This window comes from Seriola dumerili, unplaced genomic scaffold, assembly GCF_002260705.1.
Source record: "Seriola dumerili isolate Sdu_G_001 unplaced genomic scaffold, Sdu_1.0 BDQW01001731.1, whole genome shotgun sequence".
NCBI lineage: Eukaryota > Metazoa > Chordata > Actinopteri > Carangiformes > Carangidae > Seriola > Seriola dumerili.
Window position 1 is genome coordinate 555,212 of NW_019175986.1, and position 21,613 is coordinate 576,824.

Consider the following 21,613-nt stretch of genomic DNA (forward strand, 5'->3'; position numbering starts at 1 on the left):
GATACGTCATTTTTCAGCTTTCCAGAGATTAAATTGTGAAATATAAACAAGATTTTTCTCAATTACATTTCAACAAAAACTGCTACATAATCTAAGCAATGTAGCAAAAATACATAAAATAAAACACATCAAAATCTTAGCGTTGTGACAGGTTTTGCTGTAGATGCAAAAATACATACAGTTAGATAATTGTGAATTTGACATTATCACAAAAACAAAAATTGTGGCCTTTATCTCAACACTCAATCAAGCTCATAGTTAGGGCTGGCTCAGGTGAGCACTGAACCACCTCTTAGTTATACTGCTGTAGACCAAGGCTGCAGGAGGAACTCCCATGATGCACTGAGCACTTCTTCTCTCCTCTTCTGTCTTCCCCTCTCTCTCTCTCTCTATCTCTCCTTGCTTACATACAACAGTATATGCAGTTATATATAGCTGTTTCTGGTCTCTCTCTACTCTCTCTCCCTCTCTTTCTCCTCTCACCCCGACTGGTTGAGGTAGTGAGTGTGTGCTCACAGCTGTTACTGCTATTGCTATGAGGCCAAGTCACCTTTCTATTGAGGTTTGCTGCTCTTCTTCCCACCGCTACTGAATGACAGACGACCATGTTAATCAATGAGTAGTTATGTGTGACAGTTTGGTGAAAGATGAAAAAGAAGGAAAAAGGTAGCTGAACAGTCCAGACACCATCCTCCCCCTCCCCCCCCTCCCCCTCCTCCTCTGTCCATGGAGGGATGGAGCGGTATGGAGGTGGGAACACTGGGATACAGGATGGATGGATGGCTTGTTAAGAAGGCGGTGAGGTATTACTTTAAAAGTTTCTCTCCACCCCCGTCGGAAGTCAGCGGGACAGGCAGCCGACGGCTTTTCCAGAGGATGGGAAACCTGGAGGCTGGAATAACTGCTTATTTGAAGAAAGCACTTGGTNCTCCTCCTCCTTCTTCTCCTCTGACGAGGCCTCGCTCTCTGTGTCCATGGAGGGATGGAGCGGTATGGAGGTGGGAACACTGGGATACAGGATGGATGGATGGCTTGTTAAGAAGGCGGTGAGGTATTACTTTAAAAGTTTCTCTCCACCCCCGTCGGAAGTCAGCGGGACAGGCAGCCGACGGCTTTTCCAGAGGATGGGAAACCTGGAGGCTGGAATAACTGCTTATTTGAAGAAAGCACTTGGTGAAGCCTGAGCTGTGGCTCAGCTATGATGTCTGAACCCTGAATAACCACAGGCCTCTGTCCATTTTTACACACCAAACGCTTTACTGTCCACTTATGTAGCTTTGTAGGTTGGAAAAGTAATAAAACTGATTGAAATATTCAAACCCACATTCTACCCACATACTTCTTGGTGAACAACAGCCAGGCACAGTGGCCTCCTGTTGTTTCCCACAGCCTCTAGATTTGCTGATGAGCTAAACTAATCACCTCGATATTTAGTGTACAGATATGAGAGTGGTATCTTCTCATCTACCTGAAGGAAAGCAAATGAGCAGATTTACCAAAACATTGAACTATATCCGAATTAATAAGGTGTATGTGGGTCAGAGACATTGTGCTCTGAAGTGTCTCCTTTCACCACAAACTCAAGGACAAAATGAGAGTGAAGAAGAGCTGGTCTGAGAATTACATAGTCTGACTGATGGTGAAGTTGATGGTGCGCTATGTTTGAAGATAGCAGCAAAAGGAAAAAGAAACTTTGATTTGTGTCTACAGTGATACTCAACTGATCCCAAAAGCATAATTCTGTTTTCATTCAAACCCCTCCTCAGAGGGGTCAAAGGTCAGGGTCAGTGGGAGCTGCAGGAGGTTGGTGATTAATTGGAGGACTCAAGGTGGACGTTTGCTGACATGAGGGATTTAATCCTGCAGAAATGCATGCTTCACACTCACTACAACTCTCAGACAGACTGTTAATTGATGTGATTGTGAAATCCTGTAGAGACTGGGTGTTTTAATGCAGCGAAGATTTGAATTACCATACAAATGGTCAGTGAAATGCTTCTCTGACATTTTACTTTTTTTTTTCTCACATTTTAACAAACAATTTACAAAAGCATCTTGACTCTGATAACAACCAGACTGTCAGTGAAAGCACCGTAATGATAAAAACCCCTTTCCAAAAGCAAGTGTGTGTGTGTGTTTTGAGAGCAGAGCCCGTGTGTGTTTGTGTGTAAAGTCACTCTGCATTGGGACAATTACTCAGCCTCGGGATGAATGAGGTCTGTGGATGAGGTTTTCGTGTGTTTGTACGAGAGTGGACGGGAAGAGCAAGTGCAGGGGACAGAGAGGAGGAGCAGGGGGACGTGGGCAAGTGATTCTCCAGATGAGATCTAATATGTGAGACGATGCATCCTAAAGAGACGTTTTCTCATGGGCTCAGCCCATGAATACAAATTCACCCCGCCACCCGCTCTGTACTGGAAGGACGGACGCACCTTGCTTCAACCCGTAGTGGAGAAGTACAGCCTGCTTTTTTTTTTTTTTTTTTTACCTCAACACTTACTTTCATCCAATCACAAAACTCAACTGTGGTGACTTCATGGCAGCTCTTATGAGTCACCCATTCATACCTTTTTCTTGTAACTGAATCTGTTTGCTCTTATTCAGTGTCATGGGCCCTTGTATTTATAATGACGGAGCAAGTGTCTGCGAGCATGTTGGCTGAAACTTACAGTGGTGCCAATGGAAAGCAGCAGGTGAGTTTGTTAAAGGAGCCAATGTGGAAAATAATTAGTCTGCTTCTGTGCGCTGACCTCAGGGTTATCTGGACCAGGTTGTATGCGTGTGTGTGTGTGTGTGTGTGTGTGTGTGTGTGTGTGTGTGTGTGTGTGTGTGTGTGTGTGCATGTTTCTGGACATGTTTGTGTGTTTGGTTTGACTGTGTGTGTGTGAGAGTTTGTGATCATGCTTGTTTGCTTGATTGATTTACTCAACACCTGAATGTTCGCTAAACTGAACAAGTGTGGTGTGTGTGTGTGTGTGTATGTGTGTGTGTGTATGTGTGTGTTTGAGTGTGTGTGTGTGTGTGTAGGGGAGAGACAGCGAGAGAGAGAGAGAGAGAGAGAGATAACAGCTTGTAAATGTACTGGGACTGGTCTTAGTGACATCACAATTTGGGAGGATCTAAGTGGCAAGGAAAGTCAATTAGAGTTAAACTGAGTTTACCAGCTGGACACTTTGTATAGCATAGAAAAAAAGCAAAAAAAAGTGTGTGTGGATGTGTGTGTATGTCAGAGAGAGAGCAAGAAAGAGAGAGAGGAAAAGGGGAGGAGATACAAAAGGGAGGAACTGAGTGGAGAGGAAGGGAGAGACACATAGTAAGGAGATTTAGGAACAAGAGGGAGTTGTTGCCAGTGATACAGCACAGACAGACACAACTCATTTTCCTCCTGCAGCTTCCATCCACAGCAGCAGTGCCAGCGTGTTTTAAACAAGCAGAGGTGGAAGTGCAGGCGACAGAGAAAGGGAGTTGCCTACTAGCAGAGGTCAGGCAGGCAGGCAGAGGGGAAGCCGGTGGATGTTTTTAAGACTTTGCTTATCTGACACTGACAACAGGATGAGAAGCTGAGCGAGGGAGCAGAGAGGGGAGAAAAACATGGAGCGAGCAGCACTACCTACAGTCCATTTACATAGGAGACATAGGAGTGACAGGCACTGGCTGCCCTGAGAGAGGTGAAAAGAGGCAAGAAGGAAAATTTGGTAAATAGTCCACTTTGTCCATTCTGTCCAAAGGAGCGGGAGCGAGAGCCGAGGGATCGTAACACTGGAGCTCAAGGATAAACCATGGACTCTGCATACATCCCACCACACCTGGACGTGAGTACTACATCCCCATGCCTCTCACTCACAGTCACATACACACACACACCCAGACACACACACACACACATGGGTCTGTCAAGCCACAGGCCACAGGAACTGTGCTGCTGAAACCATTAGTCACTCTGGGGAAAAAATGCACACACACACACACACACACACACTCATGCACATGCATACACCACTGGCACTCTGTGTTGCTCAATCATAATCTTGTCCAGTGAGCAACTTGTCTAAGAATAATGTGCCCATTATGAGTTCAAAGAGCATAACGTAAGTCACCACCGCTGCAACATACACAGTCTCAATTGGCCCTCAGTGCTTTAATGTGAAAAGCAGGAGTGTGTTTTTGTTCTGTATTTCAAATCGGTTTAGCTGTCAGCCACACAACGACAGCAGTCTCTGAGCTTTCAGCAGTCACGGGTTAGATATGTCAGTATTTCCACTGATGCTTTTGCAGTGTTGTGCCTCAGCGGGGCCTCCTGTTAACCACAATGCACTTGTGACACTGAGACCTGCAGGCATGCCTGGCCGAGACAAAAGAGGAGAGACAAGAAAAAGGAGCATGAGGATGAAAGAGATGAGTTGTAAACGCATGGTGACCTGTTGATGCTCAGCTCAAGCTCATGCAAATGAGACTAAAGCCAAAAGTGTGTGAGTTTGTGTGTATGAGTGATACCTGATCGGTCAGGTAGAGCACAGTGCTGTTCTGTTGTTTGATCAGGGAAGCACCAGATTTACTCAACACCTGAATGTCCGCTAAACTGAACCATTGTGTGTGTGTGTGTGTGTGTGTGTGTGTGTGTGTGCTTGTATGTGTTTAATTTTATTTCCAACTGCTCTCACATATTTACAACTCAGCTTCTCCACAGTTGTACATCTTGGCGTGTATTTCTGCGTACGTGTTAGCACTCATTCTGCATGGCAGTTAGCATGTGTTTAAACCCTGTACTGTTCTTAGCACGGACATGTGTGTGTGCGTGTGTGTGTGTGTGTGTGTGTGTGTGTGTGTGTGTGTGTGTGTGTGTGTGTGTGTGTGTGTAACAGAAAGGGACTTTGACATCTGGGTCATTAGCCAGCTAATTGGTCCAGCTGGGATGAATTAAAGTGCTGTTCTAATAGAGTCCAATAAACCCACACAGCAGCCTACCTGGAATATTGTTCTAATGATTTCATCTGTTACGCCTCAGAAAGCACAACCACAACTCCACTTGCAACTGTTTTGGACATATTTCTCCACACCCCATTTGTATATTAACTCCACAGTTCAAAGTCGTGCATTAATGACTATTTAAGCATGGGGGATATTGTGCAGTCATACCTCACAGTTGCTTATATAGACTTTGGCATGTATGTTGAGTTTATGTGTTCCAGTGCAAGGGCCACTGTGGATACAGATGTATCCTCAGAAGTGTTCTCAGGTGTGTCAGTGTACACTGTACATCACACTAGGGCTCATGAGGCTGTCCAACATGACATATTTTCGAGTATCTGAGTAAGCTCAGAGCAAGAAAATGAACCCTGCCACATTTATGCTGCACGTATCATGTTCTGAAAGAATGAGACGGCAGCACAGAAAAACGAGAGCTGGAAGGGGGAGAGAGAAATCAGAGAGAGCAAGAGGAGGAATTTGGGAAAAGAAACACGGGAAGAACAACAGGAAGGGAAAGTTGAGGGATCAGGCGTAACATGAAGACAGTGGCGGTGGATAAATCAGCCGGCTGCGGTGACACTCCAGCCCTCTGGCCCGGCCACAGTCCGCCACACTCTTCCGCAAAAACACCATTCATTTAAGGCCTAGGAAAAAAGAGCAACATTTATGGGGGAGAAGGAAAGCGAGAGAGGGAGATAGGGAATGGGAAGGTGATGCAGAGACGCACAAAAACACATAGTGTGTGACAACATAGAGGACAAAGCAAAAGGACAAAGTTCACAGATTGCCAAGAGGAAGGAGGAAGGGGAAAGGGAGCATGGTTTGAAATGAACAGATAAAAAGAGAGGGAGAGGGAGAAACACGACAAAAGACATCAGAGGTCAGAGGTTTTAATCAGCAAGTTCAGAGAGACATGGGGCAGGCCGGCGACGACACCCGTCTGCCGCGCGCCAGGGTCACGCTACTGTGTGAGGTCAGTTCACATCTAATATGTCTAATAGGCTGAGCTGCACACATGCACACAGGGAAAAGACACACAAACGCTCAACCCTTCGGCTCACCTTATCCCCGACCCATTCATCGTACGTCTCCTTTATCCCCCCAAGAACATTTCATCAGTCCATGTTCATGCCAGATTCATGACAGAGAGGAAAAGAATAAAAAAAAAAAAAAGTCAGAGATAAAAGGAAGAACTGGGGTGGGTGGGTGTAATCATAAAAATGTCTAACTGGAATGAGTCGACATCAGAGTGGGTGGAGCCCTTATGCATATGACACATAAAGATGCTAAATTAGGCCTGGGTCCTCTTTGCCGAGTTTAAATTAGATAGAACCAGTCATAACACAGACACCCAGGGAGAGGAGAGAGGCTGTATGTATGTCAAAGTGATGTAGGGCAAGCTGGCCTCCATTTCTCTCTTTTCATCTGTGTTCCTCTGCCTTGCACAAGCTGAGGCACACCCCGTCGTGTGATGACTGAACCTTTGAACCTCAGTGTCACCTGGGTGGTTTTGTAGGTGAGGAAAGTACAGGAGAGAGGTGGTGTTGTTGTCCTTAATCTGCTTTACAAGCCTCCCCAGTATATGGGAGAGGCTGTCCAGCAGAGTGTCTAATCTGTAATTGTCCTCTGCTGCGCCGCCTCAGGTGAAACAACCCAGGGTGGGGCTGCGAGAGTTGCGAGAGTTTAATGAATAGCTAGCAACAATCCCACGCTTGGAAGTGGCTTATTTTCCCAGGGCTGCCCTTTGAACCGCGTACCACATGAACAACACACATACACACAATCACACATGCATAAAAATATAGACACCTTCACACCTGAGACCTCCTTTTAACCCCTTTATTTTCTGGCAGTGCGGCAAGATTAGCAGCCATTACAGTGTCATTATGTGTTTGCTCAGCCATAAACACCGCTGTTATCTCGCTGTGGAGGGCCTAATCAATTCTCTGTCCCTTACAGAGACAAGATAAAGAGATACAGAAGAGAGATTTGTGAGAGCTTGGACAAGGAAATAGATAATTGCAAACACAAGAGTTCTTCTTTGAGGAAATGACAGACAGGAATCAAGATGCACTAACTTTTGTTGAGTCAACCAGGGCAACATGATTCTTTTCTATTCTTCCCTAATGTATGAAAGTTCAGTTCATTTGCAGTTCAGATTATCTTGCCCCTGACTGGTCAACAGGTTTTACTCCTTTGCTCTGACCCTTTTAACACTTCACCTCAACCTCTTCAGGTCAAGAGGGCTCTTAACTTGCTGGTTTCTAATTACTTGCTCAGTTATTAACACCTGCACAAAGGTGCAGGGTGTTAGCCAGGTCATAGTGGTAATTGTGTGACCCCTGTCTGTGGTCAGGTTCCCGCAATGAGAATACAGACATGGAGGGAGATAAGATGATCACTTGTTTTAAGTCAGCTGAAAGGGGGTTGACTCTCTCAACACAGTAAAGTTTAGCTAAAGGAGCATCTGTGGCATCTTTGGTCAGAGTTTATGATACAAACTGGGACAGAACAGGAAAATAAGTCTGCTTCAATAATCAGTTGGTGTAAATGTGGGGGGAAAAGGGAGAGTCTCCTTGTGACAGGGAATCAATACACAACACCACATGTGGGGAAAGCTCAAAAGACACTTCTGCAAAGGTGCAAATAATCTTCTCTGTTGTGGTGACAAATAGAGGTTATTTGAGCATATCATTATTAAAAAAGACACTGATTGGTTGAGCAATGGTGGATTACTGCCAGAGTACTGGCACAAAACACTTAAGAATCTCTTATGTCTCCTTACTTGGTATTTTCACAGTTTCCTGCAGATTTTTGGCTGTGAAGCAGGGTATTGAGTTGCAGACACATGTTCTATGATGCATGCATGTTATTATGTGGCACCTATGCAGACATTTACAAGCTTTTTCAGCACAGTTTTAATGGTATTTAATTTCCCTTTTAAAAAGGAAAAAAAAAACATCAATGAAAAGCTCATAGTTTTCATTCATAACTGTGACTTTCCAAAATTTCTAAATACAGACAAAGCTCTTCTCATTCAGTGCCTTTGTCCTGTAGAAGGAATGTCCATATCCTTGTAGAGGAGCGGTTATCATCCTGGCCTGCAGAAGTCCAAAGTCAATGAGCAAATTGCTGCAGTGTTAACACTTGTAAACAAAAGAGTCTGCCCACCACCAAGATTCAAAATGCAGGATCTGAATCTGATATCAGACTAAACTGACAGGCGTTCATAAACAAATATCAACATTAGACAACAGATACATCTGAGTTATAAATGTTTTCTGATTTTTTTTTTTCAGCAATGTAAACATCATTAAAACAGGCCTGTATTTTCTACTACAATCAGTCAACCAAAAGACTGATTTGACACCTATAGATTAAACTTTTTTTTCCCTTTAAAAGTGAATTTACTCGTAATTTAGGAGAAATTTAACCAGTCCTTCAAATGAAAAGATTTCAGTGTTGTTCACATTACATTACTGCAGTATGTCACTACAGTCCACACCCTTTAGATGTCAATCTCTTTTGCACACAAACACACAGCACAATTAAATTACAGATGGAAACGGGTTAATTACTCCTGCTTAGGTGCCCCAGGAGATATATAGACCTTAGGGGTACGAAGCTTGCCATAAATTAACAGAGAAAAAACAAAGTAGCACCGTTTCTACAGCCAGGGGTAACAAGCAAACAACTTCATATGGATATGTGGACAGTAAATTCCTTGAACATATGCCACATGAAGGCTGATGACTAATGAGAAACTAGTATGTCCAGGAAGGAGAAGACACAAGCATGATATACAGAGTCCTAGAGCATCTTGTAGCAGCTATCTCTTTTGCAGATTTCTTGAACTATACTTTATATTGTGTCATTATATCATGTGATTTACATTGTTTCTGTATAAAACATATTTAGTGCACACGTAAATTCAAAGCACCTAAATTTAAAGAGACAGAGAGATGCTCATCTTACCTTTATATCTTTTTGTCCACCCTTTTTTCTATTTTCCACTCCCTCTCTTCTTTTCCCCACCACACCTGTCCTACCATCATCTCTCCTCACTTCCCTATCTCCCCCCAGGTCCACCATGTTCCCTGCTAACCTCCTGCTCCTCATGGTCCTGCTGCTACCTCAAGCCTCGTCTGGTCGCCAGGGTGGAGACACCAGCGAGATCGACCATGGCAGGGCGTCCCAAGCACCTTCCTCTTTGTCACACCCGCCGGCCGGTTCCCTCTTGGAACCAAGTCTGGCTCAGACCATCCAGAGTCTCCTCCTGAGCCGGCTGGGCCTCCAGTCACAGCCTGACCCTCGGCCTGGTGCCCCAGTGCCCCGGTACCTCCTGGATCTTTACCGCTTCCACCAGCAGCAGTACCATCTAGTGGAGGACCCTTCATTTAGCTTTCCCAGCCAGCACATCCAGCAGGCCAACACCGTACGCAGCTTTCACCACAATGGTAAGATCACTGACACATCATAATCCCTGTCAACCTATTCTATTGGATTAAAATATCTGGATCATAATTGTTTGAGTTGAGTTTGATCTTTGAACTGTTGATTCAGGGAAGCTGTTTATGCATTCTTTTAAATTATTTCATAAGCCACAGATGAAGTATAAAGGTCTTTAGATATCCATGACAGTAGCAGATGTTTATTATGATTCACCACTTAACAATCTAAACACTAAATTGATTGTAATAGATTGTCACAATCCTAAATCTTCTTTCAAAAGATGTGTGTGAGCAGGCTTAGATATATCTCACACTGGACTCTGCACTGCACTTCTGATCATGGTTGGGTTAACCTGTTACAGGCCCCGGGGGAAAATATTTAATACGAAAAGTTTGATACTGATACCCCACCTGCCGCCCTCTGCCCGCTTGGCTCCAAGTTCCCATTAATTTCAGTGCAACCTGTTCTGGAATAATATTTATCTCCAGTTAGTTAATGGCAATTTCATCAAACATTCATTAATTAGGAATATTCATTATGTGGGGATAATAAAACTACAGTGATAAAGCTCCTAAAATTAGATTTTGATACAAGGTTCCTTAATCAGGTGTAGGAATATTTGACCGCTTAAGAGCCTCAAATTGAAGCATTCATTACAAGAAAATGCAACTCCGTAGTCAATTTATTTCCACCATTCAACCCAGTTCATGCTTCATTATCTGCAGCTCGGTTATTTGCTAAGACTGAAGACGCCTTCGCAATTTTCCTGCTTTTGAGATTACTCAAGAAAGATCTAGTAGGTTACAAAGGTGACTAATGTAGCCAGCATCAGTCTGGGTCTCATTAAGTGCACGATGCATGCATCTTCAGTCATATAAAGTATGTTTAAACCACACTGAACACCCATACCCTCTTTATCTTTCTCTTAGAGCCACTTGGAGACAGTCCTATAGCAGAGGATCGCAAGAAGGTGCACATCTTTTTCAATATCTCCTCCATCCCCCAGGATGAAAGGGTGCTTTCTGCTGAGCTTCGACTCCTCCGCAGTGACAGAGCGTCCCTGGGCCCCAGGCCCCACAGACTAAGCCTATACCTCTCTGAGCACCACGAGGACCCAGAGCCCACCCTACTGGAGACAAGGTTACTCACCAATGGCCTCCACAGTCATAAAGCAAGTGGTTTCTGGGAGGCTTTTAGCATAAGTGCAGAGCTCCTGCATAAGGCCCTTGCTAGGAGTGGCAGCCTGGGCTTCGTCCTGGAGGTCAGACCTGAGAACAGCACCTCCTCATTCCCTGAGCAGGGCCTCTCCTCTGTTGCTGGTGAGCAGGAGGCAGAGAAACACAAAGAGGGACACCTGAGGGTATGCAGGTCCGTGGGTCAGGACGAGCACAGCTGGGCCCAGGAGAGACCCCTCTTGGTGACTTACAGTCATGATGGGCGTGGGGAGCCTTTAGTCAAACATGGCAGGAGGACCCCAGGGGGCGGCCAGAGGATGAGAGGGAGAAAAGGGACAAAAGAGAGGGCCAGAAACAGCAGCAAGGGCCACAATAGGGACCAAACCTGGGTGAGGGCCAAAAAAACAGTTTATACAGTGCCGGGTTGGGGGGCTGATAAAGGTGGGGTCAGCTGGAGTGAACGTGGAAGGGTGAAAAGAAATGGTGGTCGTGCTGCGAAACTGAAACGCCTTTCTCGTAACAGATGCCGCCGTCATCCTCTGTATGTAGATTTTAACGATGTGGGCTGGCACAAGTGGATCATTGCGCCCAGCGGCTACGACGCCTTCTTCTGCCTGGGAGAGTGTCGCTTTCCTCTGGCCGACCACATGAACTCCTCTAGCCACGCCATGGTGCAAACTCTGGTAAACTCTGTGAATGGAGCAGTGCCGCGGGCCTGCTGCGTCCCCACCTCCCTCAGCCCCATCGCCCTGCTCTACCTGGACCCTCAAGACCGCGTGGTGCTGAAGAATTACCAGGACATGGTGGTGGAGGGCTGTGGCTGCCGGTAGTGGGGTGGAGAACTCAGCCAGAGAAATCCAGACATAGAGGGAGATGCATTGAGGGAGACGACAGAAGCATGAATAGACAGATGGCGGGAAGAAGAGAGTGTAGAAGCCAGCTAACTGCAAACAGACATAGAGACTGACAGAGACGAATGAAGCAGCATGGGATGGATGAGTGGAGAGAGGAGGGAGATATAGCGGCTACATCGTCATTACAGGGAGCAAGGAGTGTCAGACATAGAAAGAGAAAGAGAGAGAGTGAGAGGAACAGACATAATCGGCCACACAGCAAGATAAATGATTAGACAAAGGGGCAGAGGAAGAAGTGTGAGCAGAAATACGCTCAACACAGGTGAACTGCCATGAATAGCTTCTCACTTTTTTTTCCCATTTAGCGATGATGCAACTGTGTACACCATCAACTGACAGGCTACTTGTTCTCCCATGAGAAGCCACCGCTTTAACATCAGGTGTGTGTGATCTATATCCAAGTGTTTGCCGCTCATTTCACTCGCTCGGTTGTCTGACAGGCACACGTGTTTAGCTGTTGAGGAGGGCGGCCGAAATGGCGAACAGTCAGAGTAGGCAGTCGTGGACGGTCTGGAGCAGAGTTTACTCGATTCTGTATCTTTCTGATGGACTTACAACATTAGCAATACGAAGATGGCACCAGCATGGCATCTAAACTTTATGTGACAGTGTTGTTTCTGCAGTATTTGAACCAAGAAGTATAGGGCACATCTGTTTTTTATGAATGCTAACATAATGACAGATTGTCCCTTACAAGCACTCCTACATCAAAAGCTATTTAAAACCACAACAATAATGCTGAGGAACTATTATGCTATTGTTTGAATGTACTACTATCACTATTATTTAAAAAAAAAAGAGAGACTTTTTTTGTACATTTCTTTTGCAGACGTGAAGAAAATCCAAGTGATGGTCGTCTTGTGATTATACATAATTCCACTGAATGGCAATTCTAACTTAAAAGACACGTTATGTATTTAAATAGCAGCAATATGGTGTATTTAATCTTGAAAATATTTAAGATATCTGCACTCAGCAAAGCATACAGAAAACTGAAAGCCTGTCCGTTCACATGAAGTAAGTTATGGTAGATTTGCGTCCGTACAAATGTTCGGTGTATTGAATTAACAGTCTGTGTTACTTCAAGTTCCCACCTTATCATCGCACACATTTTGGTGTTCAACACATGATAGCAGACATGAGTGGTGTTGCCTTTAAAAGCTCAACTAACAAGTCAATTGAAAGCTCTATGTATTGTAGCCACTGAAGTGTGTAACAACAGGTGTCTTTGCTAGTTGTGTCTGCATGTGTCAAGAAAAAAAAAAAAAAGGAAGACTGATGTTTAAACTGGGACTTTAGTGCCTTTCAAACAGGGGCTTTAAAAGTGTTCTCTGCTGAGCTTAGTAACTGTTTTTCAGTGTTGCATTTTTCTCTCTAAATGGAAAGATTTAAGCAAAAGCTTGTAAAATGTTTGACAATATACCTCTAATAAACAAAGCAAACAGCGCCAACTGTCACATGACTTTTCCTTTGCAACAACCATCTTCTCCTTTTTGCAATCTTTGCAGTCTTTTCTTCATTTTCTGTGGCCTAAAAGCATGAAAAAAAAGCCTTACAAGTATAAAATTTTTCTTCAGTCTACAGTAGATTTATTGCCATGTTCAGGAAAAAAAAGCAAGCCAGAGGTCCCACAGAGAGCGCAGATCTAAGCATGTTTGTGTATATGATATTGTAACTAAGGAAGTAGCCTCAAATTCTCACACTGAAACAGCTGTTAGTTCGAGAGCCAGGTTTAAATGCAAGGGGAAATGTCTACTCTCCACTGCACATCCTCTCTGACAAAACCAGTGAAGCACTGTATCACTTCACTCTACCACCCATGAACAGCCCACATATGTTTCTGATCCCAGGTACCACAGAGAGGCAGAAAGCAAGAGAGAGAGAGAGAGAGAGAGAGAAAAGATAGATGAAGGGATGTGCGGTCATTCCTCCACCTCCTCTTTTGCAAATGCAGAGGTGAAAAAAGAAAACCTCGGCAGTGTCTTCGGCCTCCACTTTCCTGCAGGTTTGAAAACAGGACCCTGCCATCTCAGCCACCACCAGATGGCTGAGATGGCAGATGAATCCCACAGCCTGTAAGGGCTTCCCCTGTGCAGTTATTTGATTTCACACCAAATGCAACGTCTGCATTACAGGTACAGAGAAGAAAGAAGTGCTGTGTGTAAACCATTAAAATCCTACAAAGCAGCTACAGTTATGGGAATCGAACAAAAACATGCAAATCTAGTAACCCTATCCTTTCTAATATTTATTGCTATGCTTAAGATTTTTTAATAGGACTTGGAATAATAATGTGTCACTCTTTTGTCAGGATTCCCCCGATTCCCCTTCTTTTCCCTGAATATTACCATTACCAGAGCAAAGTGATAACAAGTGGGTACTGTTTTTGTTTGTATCACACACACACAGACACACACACACACACACACACACACACACACACACACCCAAGGCATATTCTTAAAAATATTTTAAAGCTGTACTTTAAGATGCCGTTTAAGCATGAACAGTCACTGATACAAACTTGGAACTGGTGCTGGCTACTTTCAGTGTCAACGGATGTAACTGGATGTGCATCGTAGAAGTTGGTGCAATTCAATACAGTTGAACTTTGACAGCAAATCCTGGAAACCCTGTGGAAGATTATTTTGGGGACAACAGAAGCTCTGGGCACTAGAACGAGTTAAAGGTAGGCCTACAGCATATTGAGTAAAAATGTGTCTGGCCTCAGCTTAATAGTATATTAATTTTTAATAGGAGTGTGAGAGTGTAACATTGACAGTCACTGTTTTTCCATATGGAGGACTGACTAGGGTTATGGGCCTTTTGCTGTAATCTAATTATCTTTTTTGTTGTTTTCTGTTTTCTTTTCTTTGATTTCTATTTAAAGCGGGCATTGTGCAATATTTGAGCAGCTTAATTAACTGTGATTGATTGAGGCTTCATATAAACTCTACCTATTGTCCTTGGTGTGTGAGTGTGTGTGATTTTTAAGGTGTGTAGTGGCAGTGTGTTTTTATGAGCCGTATATGTTGCTCTCTTTTGAAGGTGTTTGAGGTCCTGAGTATAAGCAGCCTTTTAATTTTCACTGTGTATTTTTGCTATTTATCTCAAGTTGGTGTCAGTGCCTCGTTGGCTATTCTGCCGTAGTTTTGCACAGTTTATTGTACATTTTTTAAAGCTACTGTGCAGCTCCCATCCCGCTCTACTGCCTTCTTTTTAATATCTTACATTGTGCAAGTCATTGAATAAAGTTTATATTTATTTTTGAAGTTCCTGTCTCCCGTCCTGTTTACTCTGGACACTTACCTGTCTGCATGGTGACCTAGGCTGAAGAAATAATCATATCAGTCAGAGTTACAATTTAAATCACTACACATGAGTGAATGTACTTACATTGCACCACTGTACCATTATGGCACAAAGAAAGGTTCACAGGTCAGACACACACAAGCAAATTTGGAAAAGCATGACTCAGAATAAAAAAAAAAAAAGAATAAGAAGAAACTAGGAAAGTGGAGGAATCCTCCCCTTATAAGGTTACAATAGAAAGAGGGGTGTGACAGAAGCAGTCTGGTCCAAACGGGATGCAAACCAACACATACAGAGAGAAAAGAAAAATAACATACTTGTGGTGGAATGATGCATTGGGTTAGAGATTATAGAGACCAAAGTAACTAATGAATAAATAATACATTTATTTAAATTTGTTTTGATTTTTTTTTAAAAAAGAAATAAGAAATCAGATATCCCATTCCTAAATTAAAATCAGAAATGCAAACAGGGAAAGAGTACTGCTTGGAAGGACTGAAGGTATGAGTTTGACCCATATGAAGCAAAGTGGAAAATGTTCAGAGTGTTCATGACCGGAAGGCACCAGTGGTGGTCTGTCTGTTTGAATCCTGCCCGTTGTCGGTACCCAGAGAATCATTACCAATCTTGCTGCACAGTGTGAGGGAGGCGCTGTGGCCCCCTCCCGACCTCCAGAGAGAGAGAAGCAGGGGGTTTTGTGGTGGAAAACCATGACTGGCTGATATTTTGCTGCAGCACGGAGGAGAGTTCTGAGAGAAGTGTGTGTATATAGTAAAGTGTAATTTTATTACATATGTCTCCGCAGCAGCGCTGCCCGTGCAGGCAGGTTGAGGCCTGCCTCGGCCCTACACTGTGTGTCTGTATTGGTCAAAGTAAAATGTTTAAATCTTAAAAAACGGCTAGTATAGTTGAATTATACACATTTTCAAAGACATCAATGAAGCTTTCGAATGTCTTCATGTCCCAGTCTGTGTTCACCACAGACAGTTCCACTGCAGGCTGTGGAGTTCCCCCTCTTTGATAGATAGACATCGGCCAGGGTCTATCTATCAAAGTACCCTCTTGACAATTTTTAAAAGAAAATTACAAAACCAGGTTTTGCAGTTATATTATGAAATAAAAATTTAGTATTTCTTGGACCATCAGCGTAGTCCGACAGTCATCTGTTGGTAAGGTAGGAATGTGTGTGTACGTGCGTGTGCGTACTTCTATCTTTGTGAGGACCAGTTTGAGTTAGAGACCTTACAGAGAAGGGACAGTTTGGGGAAGTGAAGATATTTTGGCCAGTCCTCACAAAGGGATGCTTGAGGATTAACACTTGGTTTTAAGGTTCAGGTTTCACATTTCACATCTCTGTAATACGTTATGGTTTACTAAGCGATTGAGCAATGACCTCTGACCTTTTTCCTGCATGACCCCTGCTCACTCCTAACTCATTCACCTAACCCATTCCTCATCCTACCTGTCCTGACTTATCTCTCATCCTTTAGCATTCCCTTTGCAAATCAGCCTTTTCATCTCAGCCTCTTTGTCAATCACCTGCCCATCCTGACACAGTTTTCACTTGCAAACCTTTTCCTCTAATCTGACCCATTGACGTTTTGTCCAACATGATGAAGAGAGATGAGTGATTATTGATAAACTTCGACCTGTTAGTTCATTCACTATTATGTGCAGCTGATTTGTTTTAAATTGCTGATACGAGAAATTGGTAAATTGGTGTTACAACTCTGCTTGGGAAATATGGTGATTTTATGTAGGAATGATTTTTTTTTTTTTTTAAATAGGAACAGAGGGATGTATGAAACCATTCACCGTCTTCACTGCAATTATTATTGTAAAACTGAAATTGTGGGGAAGATAGTGAAATTTCCTGCATCCTTATTTCTTTAAAATGTCTCTGGTTGACTCAATGGATGGAGACAGATAGCTCATCACACCTTGGCCTCTTCCTTCATCAAGGCTCTACACTGTCTCTTTCTCATAGAGTGTGTGTCTGAGAAACGTTTTATCTTTTCTTCCTCTCACAGGTGCTCTGCTCATGACTTCTTACGGGTGAGGTTGTGGAGCACAAAGATAGGATATGACCAGGCTTATCTTGTCAGGTGTGGAGTCTGTTTGAGGCTGGGTAGCAGGGGCCTTGACCCAGTCAACCCTGAGGAACACCTTCCCTCAGTCCATAAATCATGCAGAGGAGCTGTGGAGGGTTACTCCCTGCGACAGGGCAGCCTGGACACATGGCCGCGCTTTGACCAGGTGCCTGGATTTATCTGTGATATACCCCAGATAAGCAGGGTAGAGCAGAAGGGAGTACAAATGCCTCGCATTACAGAGAGTTCTTCACACAAGGAGTGGACGTGGTCTTTGAGGAATATTAGTTAATTACAACCAGAGTACACTCTGCACTGTAAAACATCACACATGCAACAACAACTCCTTAACTTTTGTTCATTTCAAGATAATTCAACTTGTATAAGTATGTAATGTATAAGTATAATTTACAGACAATTTTAGCACTTATAGATATGAGTTGTTGAGGTTTTTGGACTTTGAATGAATGAATGAAGTTAAAACTCTCCAGAAATTCTTCATTCATGTGTTTTCAATACATGCAAAGGTAAGTCATTGTTGAAGGTGCCACCAGACACTTATGGTTTAACAACGTCTCTTGTTAAATTAAAACTCACACGTTGTCTTTGTGTTGACTCTGGTACAAAGTGGCTTCAGCAGCAGCAGCTGTAACGTCTTCATGTCAAATGAAGTACTGACTCTTGAAGCTGAGCAAATGACAAAGGAAAACAAATCTGTCTGTTATGATTGTCTGTGTGACCAAACAGTCAATTCAACTGAATATCAAAAGTTTATAGAACTTTCTTTTGAAGTTCCCTAAACTTCACTCAGTTAGTTTTATATTTTTAAATTCATAAAACATCTTTCAACTAACTACGTAACCTGAGTTCAGTTTAAGGCGGAAGGGGAAGTTGATTGGACTTAAAATGATTTACAGCGTAAATTCCCCATTGCTGAGATTTCAGAGATACTGAGATCCAAAGCCTTCTCCAATGCTTTCTATATTAATTTCATTGTTAAAAATAATTTCTGCAAATCTAGTTTTTCTACTCGAGTGTTGTGAAGTGGGACGGATCGCTGGAGGTTCCTTCCCAATGTGACTTACTTTTTCCATTTTCCCTTTTGATGACATCATATTACTCAAAATAGAAACACATACAGTAAATCCCTAGAAAGCAACCCAATAGGCTTATGCTGTGGCCACTAGTTTAATTATCCAAACTTGTTTTCTGAGAACTTACCAATAACTATACTACAGTTATTGATATAACAATACTACAATACCCAAGCGGTAGTGAATTCAAAACCCTCTTGTCATCACAGCTGTGAACAGAACGTGCTGCCATAATTCATCCAAAATTGACCCAGAATGTAAAACTGGATGTATTTACACTGCAGGTGATAAAATAGGTTTTCTCAGCAGCAGAATCTTTTGCTTCTGCCCAGCGTCAGAGGCTCGCATGACAGAATTTTAAGCTCCGTGATTGGCTGTTTCGCGCTGAAATGCACTTTGAGAGTCGTAGTAAATGTTTCTCTCCATTTTCAGGTAAACTGGCCTCTTTTCATCAAACAACCAGATATTTAAAAACAATCAGAATCGGGCTGAAAAACCCCAGCTCTGCTGAACCGTATAGTCAGATTGTAAAGTCAGCAAACAGTGCTGCAGTTGAACTTTGGAGCACGTCCCAGTTATTTAGCATCATATGTCACTAACAACAGTTTGACGTGAGCTGTGCCATATACGGATGGCAAGCATGGGGATTCCTTTGTGGTTCATTGCAGCGCAGTCTGAGACTAGACAGAGTTCAGGAGGACTAGTCTGCCACTCTTCTACCGCCCACGGTGACGGAGCCGAGCCACAGACGAGGGCAGCTTCGTTCGTCCCTGGTGTTCCCTGCAGACTGCCAGCCTGCGCCCTACCTGCTCGATCCACGGAAACTACCGCACTCCCACCTCCTTGTTAAAGTGCTGGGTCAACTGTACAGCCCACCCACTGTACATATGAAACCTTTAATGATACCTGTCTGAAGCACATTTTGGATTACTACCAGAGAGAAAGGCTTAGAAAATTGGAAACGCTTTTGGCTATTCCGCGTCACCACAAATCACAAACGTACTCTTTTGTTCCAAAACTTTTTCCATATTTTTCTAAGAGAACATCAGTTGTAGTGGTGAAAATTTGTGGGTTTGGCAAAGAGACGCCGAAACAACCGGTGTGTGCCTGCAGGTTTTTTTAAACAGCGATGATAAATAAAAGCCAACATGACTGTGATATACCAGCGGCAGAAGAACCAGGGCATCACTTACACTGCCGGGGTCACAGGCCCTTAATGGCGGCAAAAGAATCCCTTTTGGACATCAGAAACAGTTTTCAATCATGCTAACCCCTTAAGTACACTAAATTGCAGTTTGATACATATAGTGTGTCACACAATAAAATGATAGTGTCCCAAATCACTTTAGCAGATGTGAATGTATCTACCAGTTGCTTCTGCTGCTGTTGCTGAGTTGGTGGTTTCAGTCTGGAACACATAAAACAGATAGCGAGGGTTTTGGGTTTCGCCTCTGAGCTTCAAAGACAGACTCATGCTGAAACTGAGCGAGTAAAACTGGACCTCTGTGTCGCAGAATGAGGCAGGTGCAGCACGTCGAAACGCCGGGGCAGGCTGGCCTGAAAGCAGGCATGTCTGAAGCCAGAACGCTGACCCCTGAAGCCGGGGGAAGGGCCGCTGTGTCCGTCCTTCTCTCTGAACGTACAGTATGTCTCGCTTTCTCCAACTCTGTGTACATGTGCGTTTGATGCAGCCGTCCAGAGGTTGCATAAGGACCAGCTGTTGTCCCAGATTCATCCTTGTCGGTAGTTTGACTGAAAACGTATGCAAGCACCAGATAACGTCTTAATCAAAAGTGATAGCAGTTCAAACAGTGAATGAATCAACAGCGTCTTTATATCCTGCACATCCACTCTTTTTCTTCCTCTTCTGTCATCTGTCCATCTCTTCATTTATGTCTTCATCCCATCTCCACCTCCCACCCTCCCGTTCCCTTACAGCTCAAGGATGAAAAATGATGTTTTTACAGGTGTTTCACAATGCGGATGCTTTCCCTGCTTGAATGGAAATTGCATTCATTCTTTCCCTCGTTTCTGCTATTCCTGCCTTCTCTCACCGCCTCTGATTTGCTTTCGACACTCGAGGCATGCGTTCAGGGAAATATACCACTGGGGTTGAGAAGGGGGACGGGATATTCCTCAGTTTAGTTTTAATTAGACAGATGCTGAGGATGGAGACCTCTAAAGTCTCCCCTGGAAACAGCATTTAAGACTATTTACATAGTTCAGGCCATGAGGTATTCTCACCAAAGTAAACACTGAGCCCTGGAAGGACAAAAATATCACTGCGATGCGAAACTCCTTTATTTGGAGGGAAACCTGAAAGTGAGCTCACCTGAAATGTTGGTGATTGGTCATTTTGACACATTTTACCAATCAAAAGCAAACACCATACTACACCATACACCATCATTTACAAAACATGACCCTGCCACCAGTGCTCACTCGCTTTGTGAAACAGGCCTCTGTTTCTTTAACACCTGCCTGATTGTGTGACTGTTTGTTTTTTGCCCCATCAGACTTCTTTTTAACAATGTAGGCATATTTCCCGCTCGCAGCAATTAACTTGCTGAGTGCAGTGTTATCATTACCGACTGAAACGACAGGGAACACTACGAAATTTATATTCAAGTTGTAATAAATTGGAATTATCCGTTGGATTTTGTAGTCGTGTCAAGTGTCCAAGAAGCTATGTCAGTGTAATCAGAAAAATCTAATGAAATCATAACTCAATATGTGTCTTTGGTGTCCTCAATCACTCAGATCATAAGGCCAATACCAGCAGGGTAACAGCAACATAAACACATCTATCACTGGTGCTTACCTGTTGATGAGCCAAAGAGACAAGAAACAAACAGGAGAGGAGGGAACAGAACGAGTCAAGCAGAATTCAGACTATGAAGAAAAGGAGGGAGAGATATAAGGAGGAGGAATCAAGTGATGAAGGAAGAGAGGGATGGAGAGGGGACGGAGTGGAGCTGGTGGACAGCTGTTGGTCTGTTTACTTGGAAGATATCACTCTTCTCCAGATGTTTAGCCGCACACACAGGAAAAGGGAGAGAGAGAGAAGGGCAGGGGCGAAGGCGAGAGAGAGCGACAGAGGGATGTGAGTGATTGGAGGTTCAGTGGCATTTGCCAGATTGGACTCATCATAGTGTATTTTATGACTTGCACATTCAAAGCGCTACGTGGTCGGCAACCAGGAGTCAGTGGTGGGAATGCCCTGTCACGGGATTAACCCAGGAAACAAACACCAGACTCAACAACAGCGGATCTACCGATTCCCTTAAATCACCTCGAGAAGTAAAACAATAAGTTGGAAAGTAAAGTGAAATAAATAAAGTGAAAAACCAAACGCGGGTATGATCTGTCAACCTGTAAGTTATTAACAACTCATGTCATCATGCAGAAAAAAAGTGATTCAGTGCTTTCTTTCTTTTCACACTTCCACATGTACCTCTAATCTCTGGCTAGATTTCCAGGTTTTGTGACCTGGGGGATTTTTCTGGCAGTGGCCTCTTTGTTACTTGTCTAGAGGCTCAAACCACAGGATTTGGGTTTGCTGTTAAATTCTGCAGAGTGAGATTAACTCCCTTGCAACTACATCCGCT

The 21,613-nt window shown here is 43.5% G+C and overlaps 1 protein-coding gene across 1 annotated transcript; it reads left to right on the plus strand.

The window, feature by feature from the left end:
* Positions 1 to 3,329: 3,329 nt before the first annotated feature.
* LOC111238903 (bone morphogenetic protein 4-like) lies at positions 3,330 to 12,956 on the plus strand. The gene is made up of 3 exons (XM_022768624.1): positions 3,330 to 3,812; positions 9,052 to 9,425; positions 10,350 to 12,956. Exons 2-3 carry the CDS (start codon positions 9,059 to 9,061, stop codon positions 11,423 to 11,425), a joined length of 1,443 nt encoding a protein of 480 aa, XP_022624345.1. The 5' UTR covers positions 3,330 to 3,812; positions 9,052 to 9,058; the 3' UTR covers positions 11,426 to 12,956.
* The last annotated feature ends 8,657 nt before the right edge of the window (positions 12,957 to 21,613 follow it).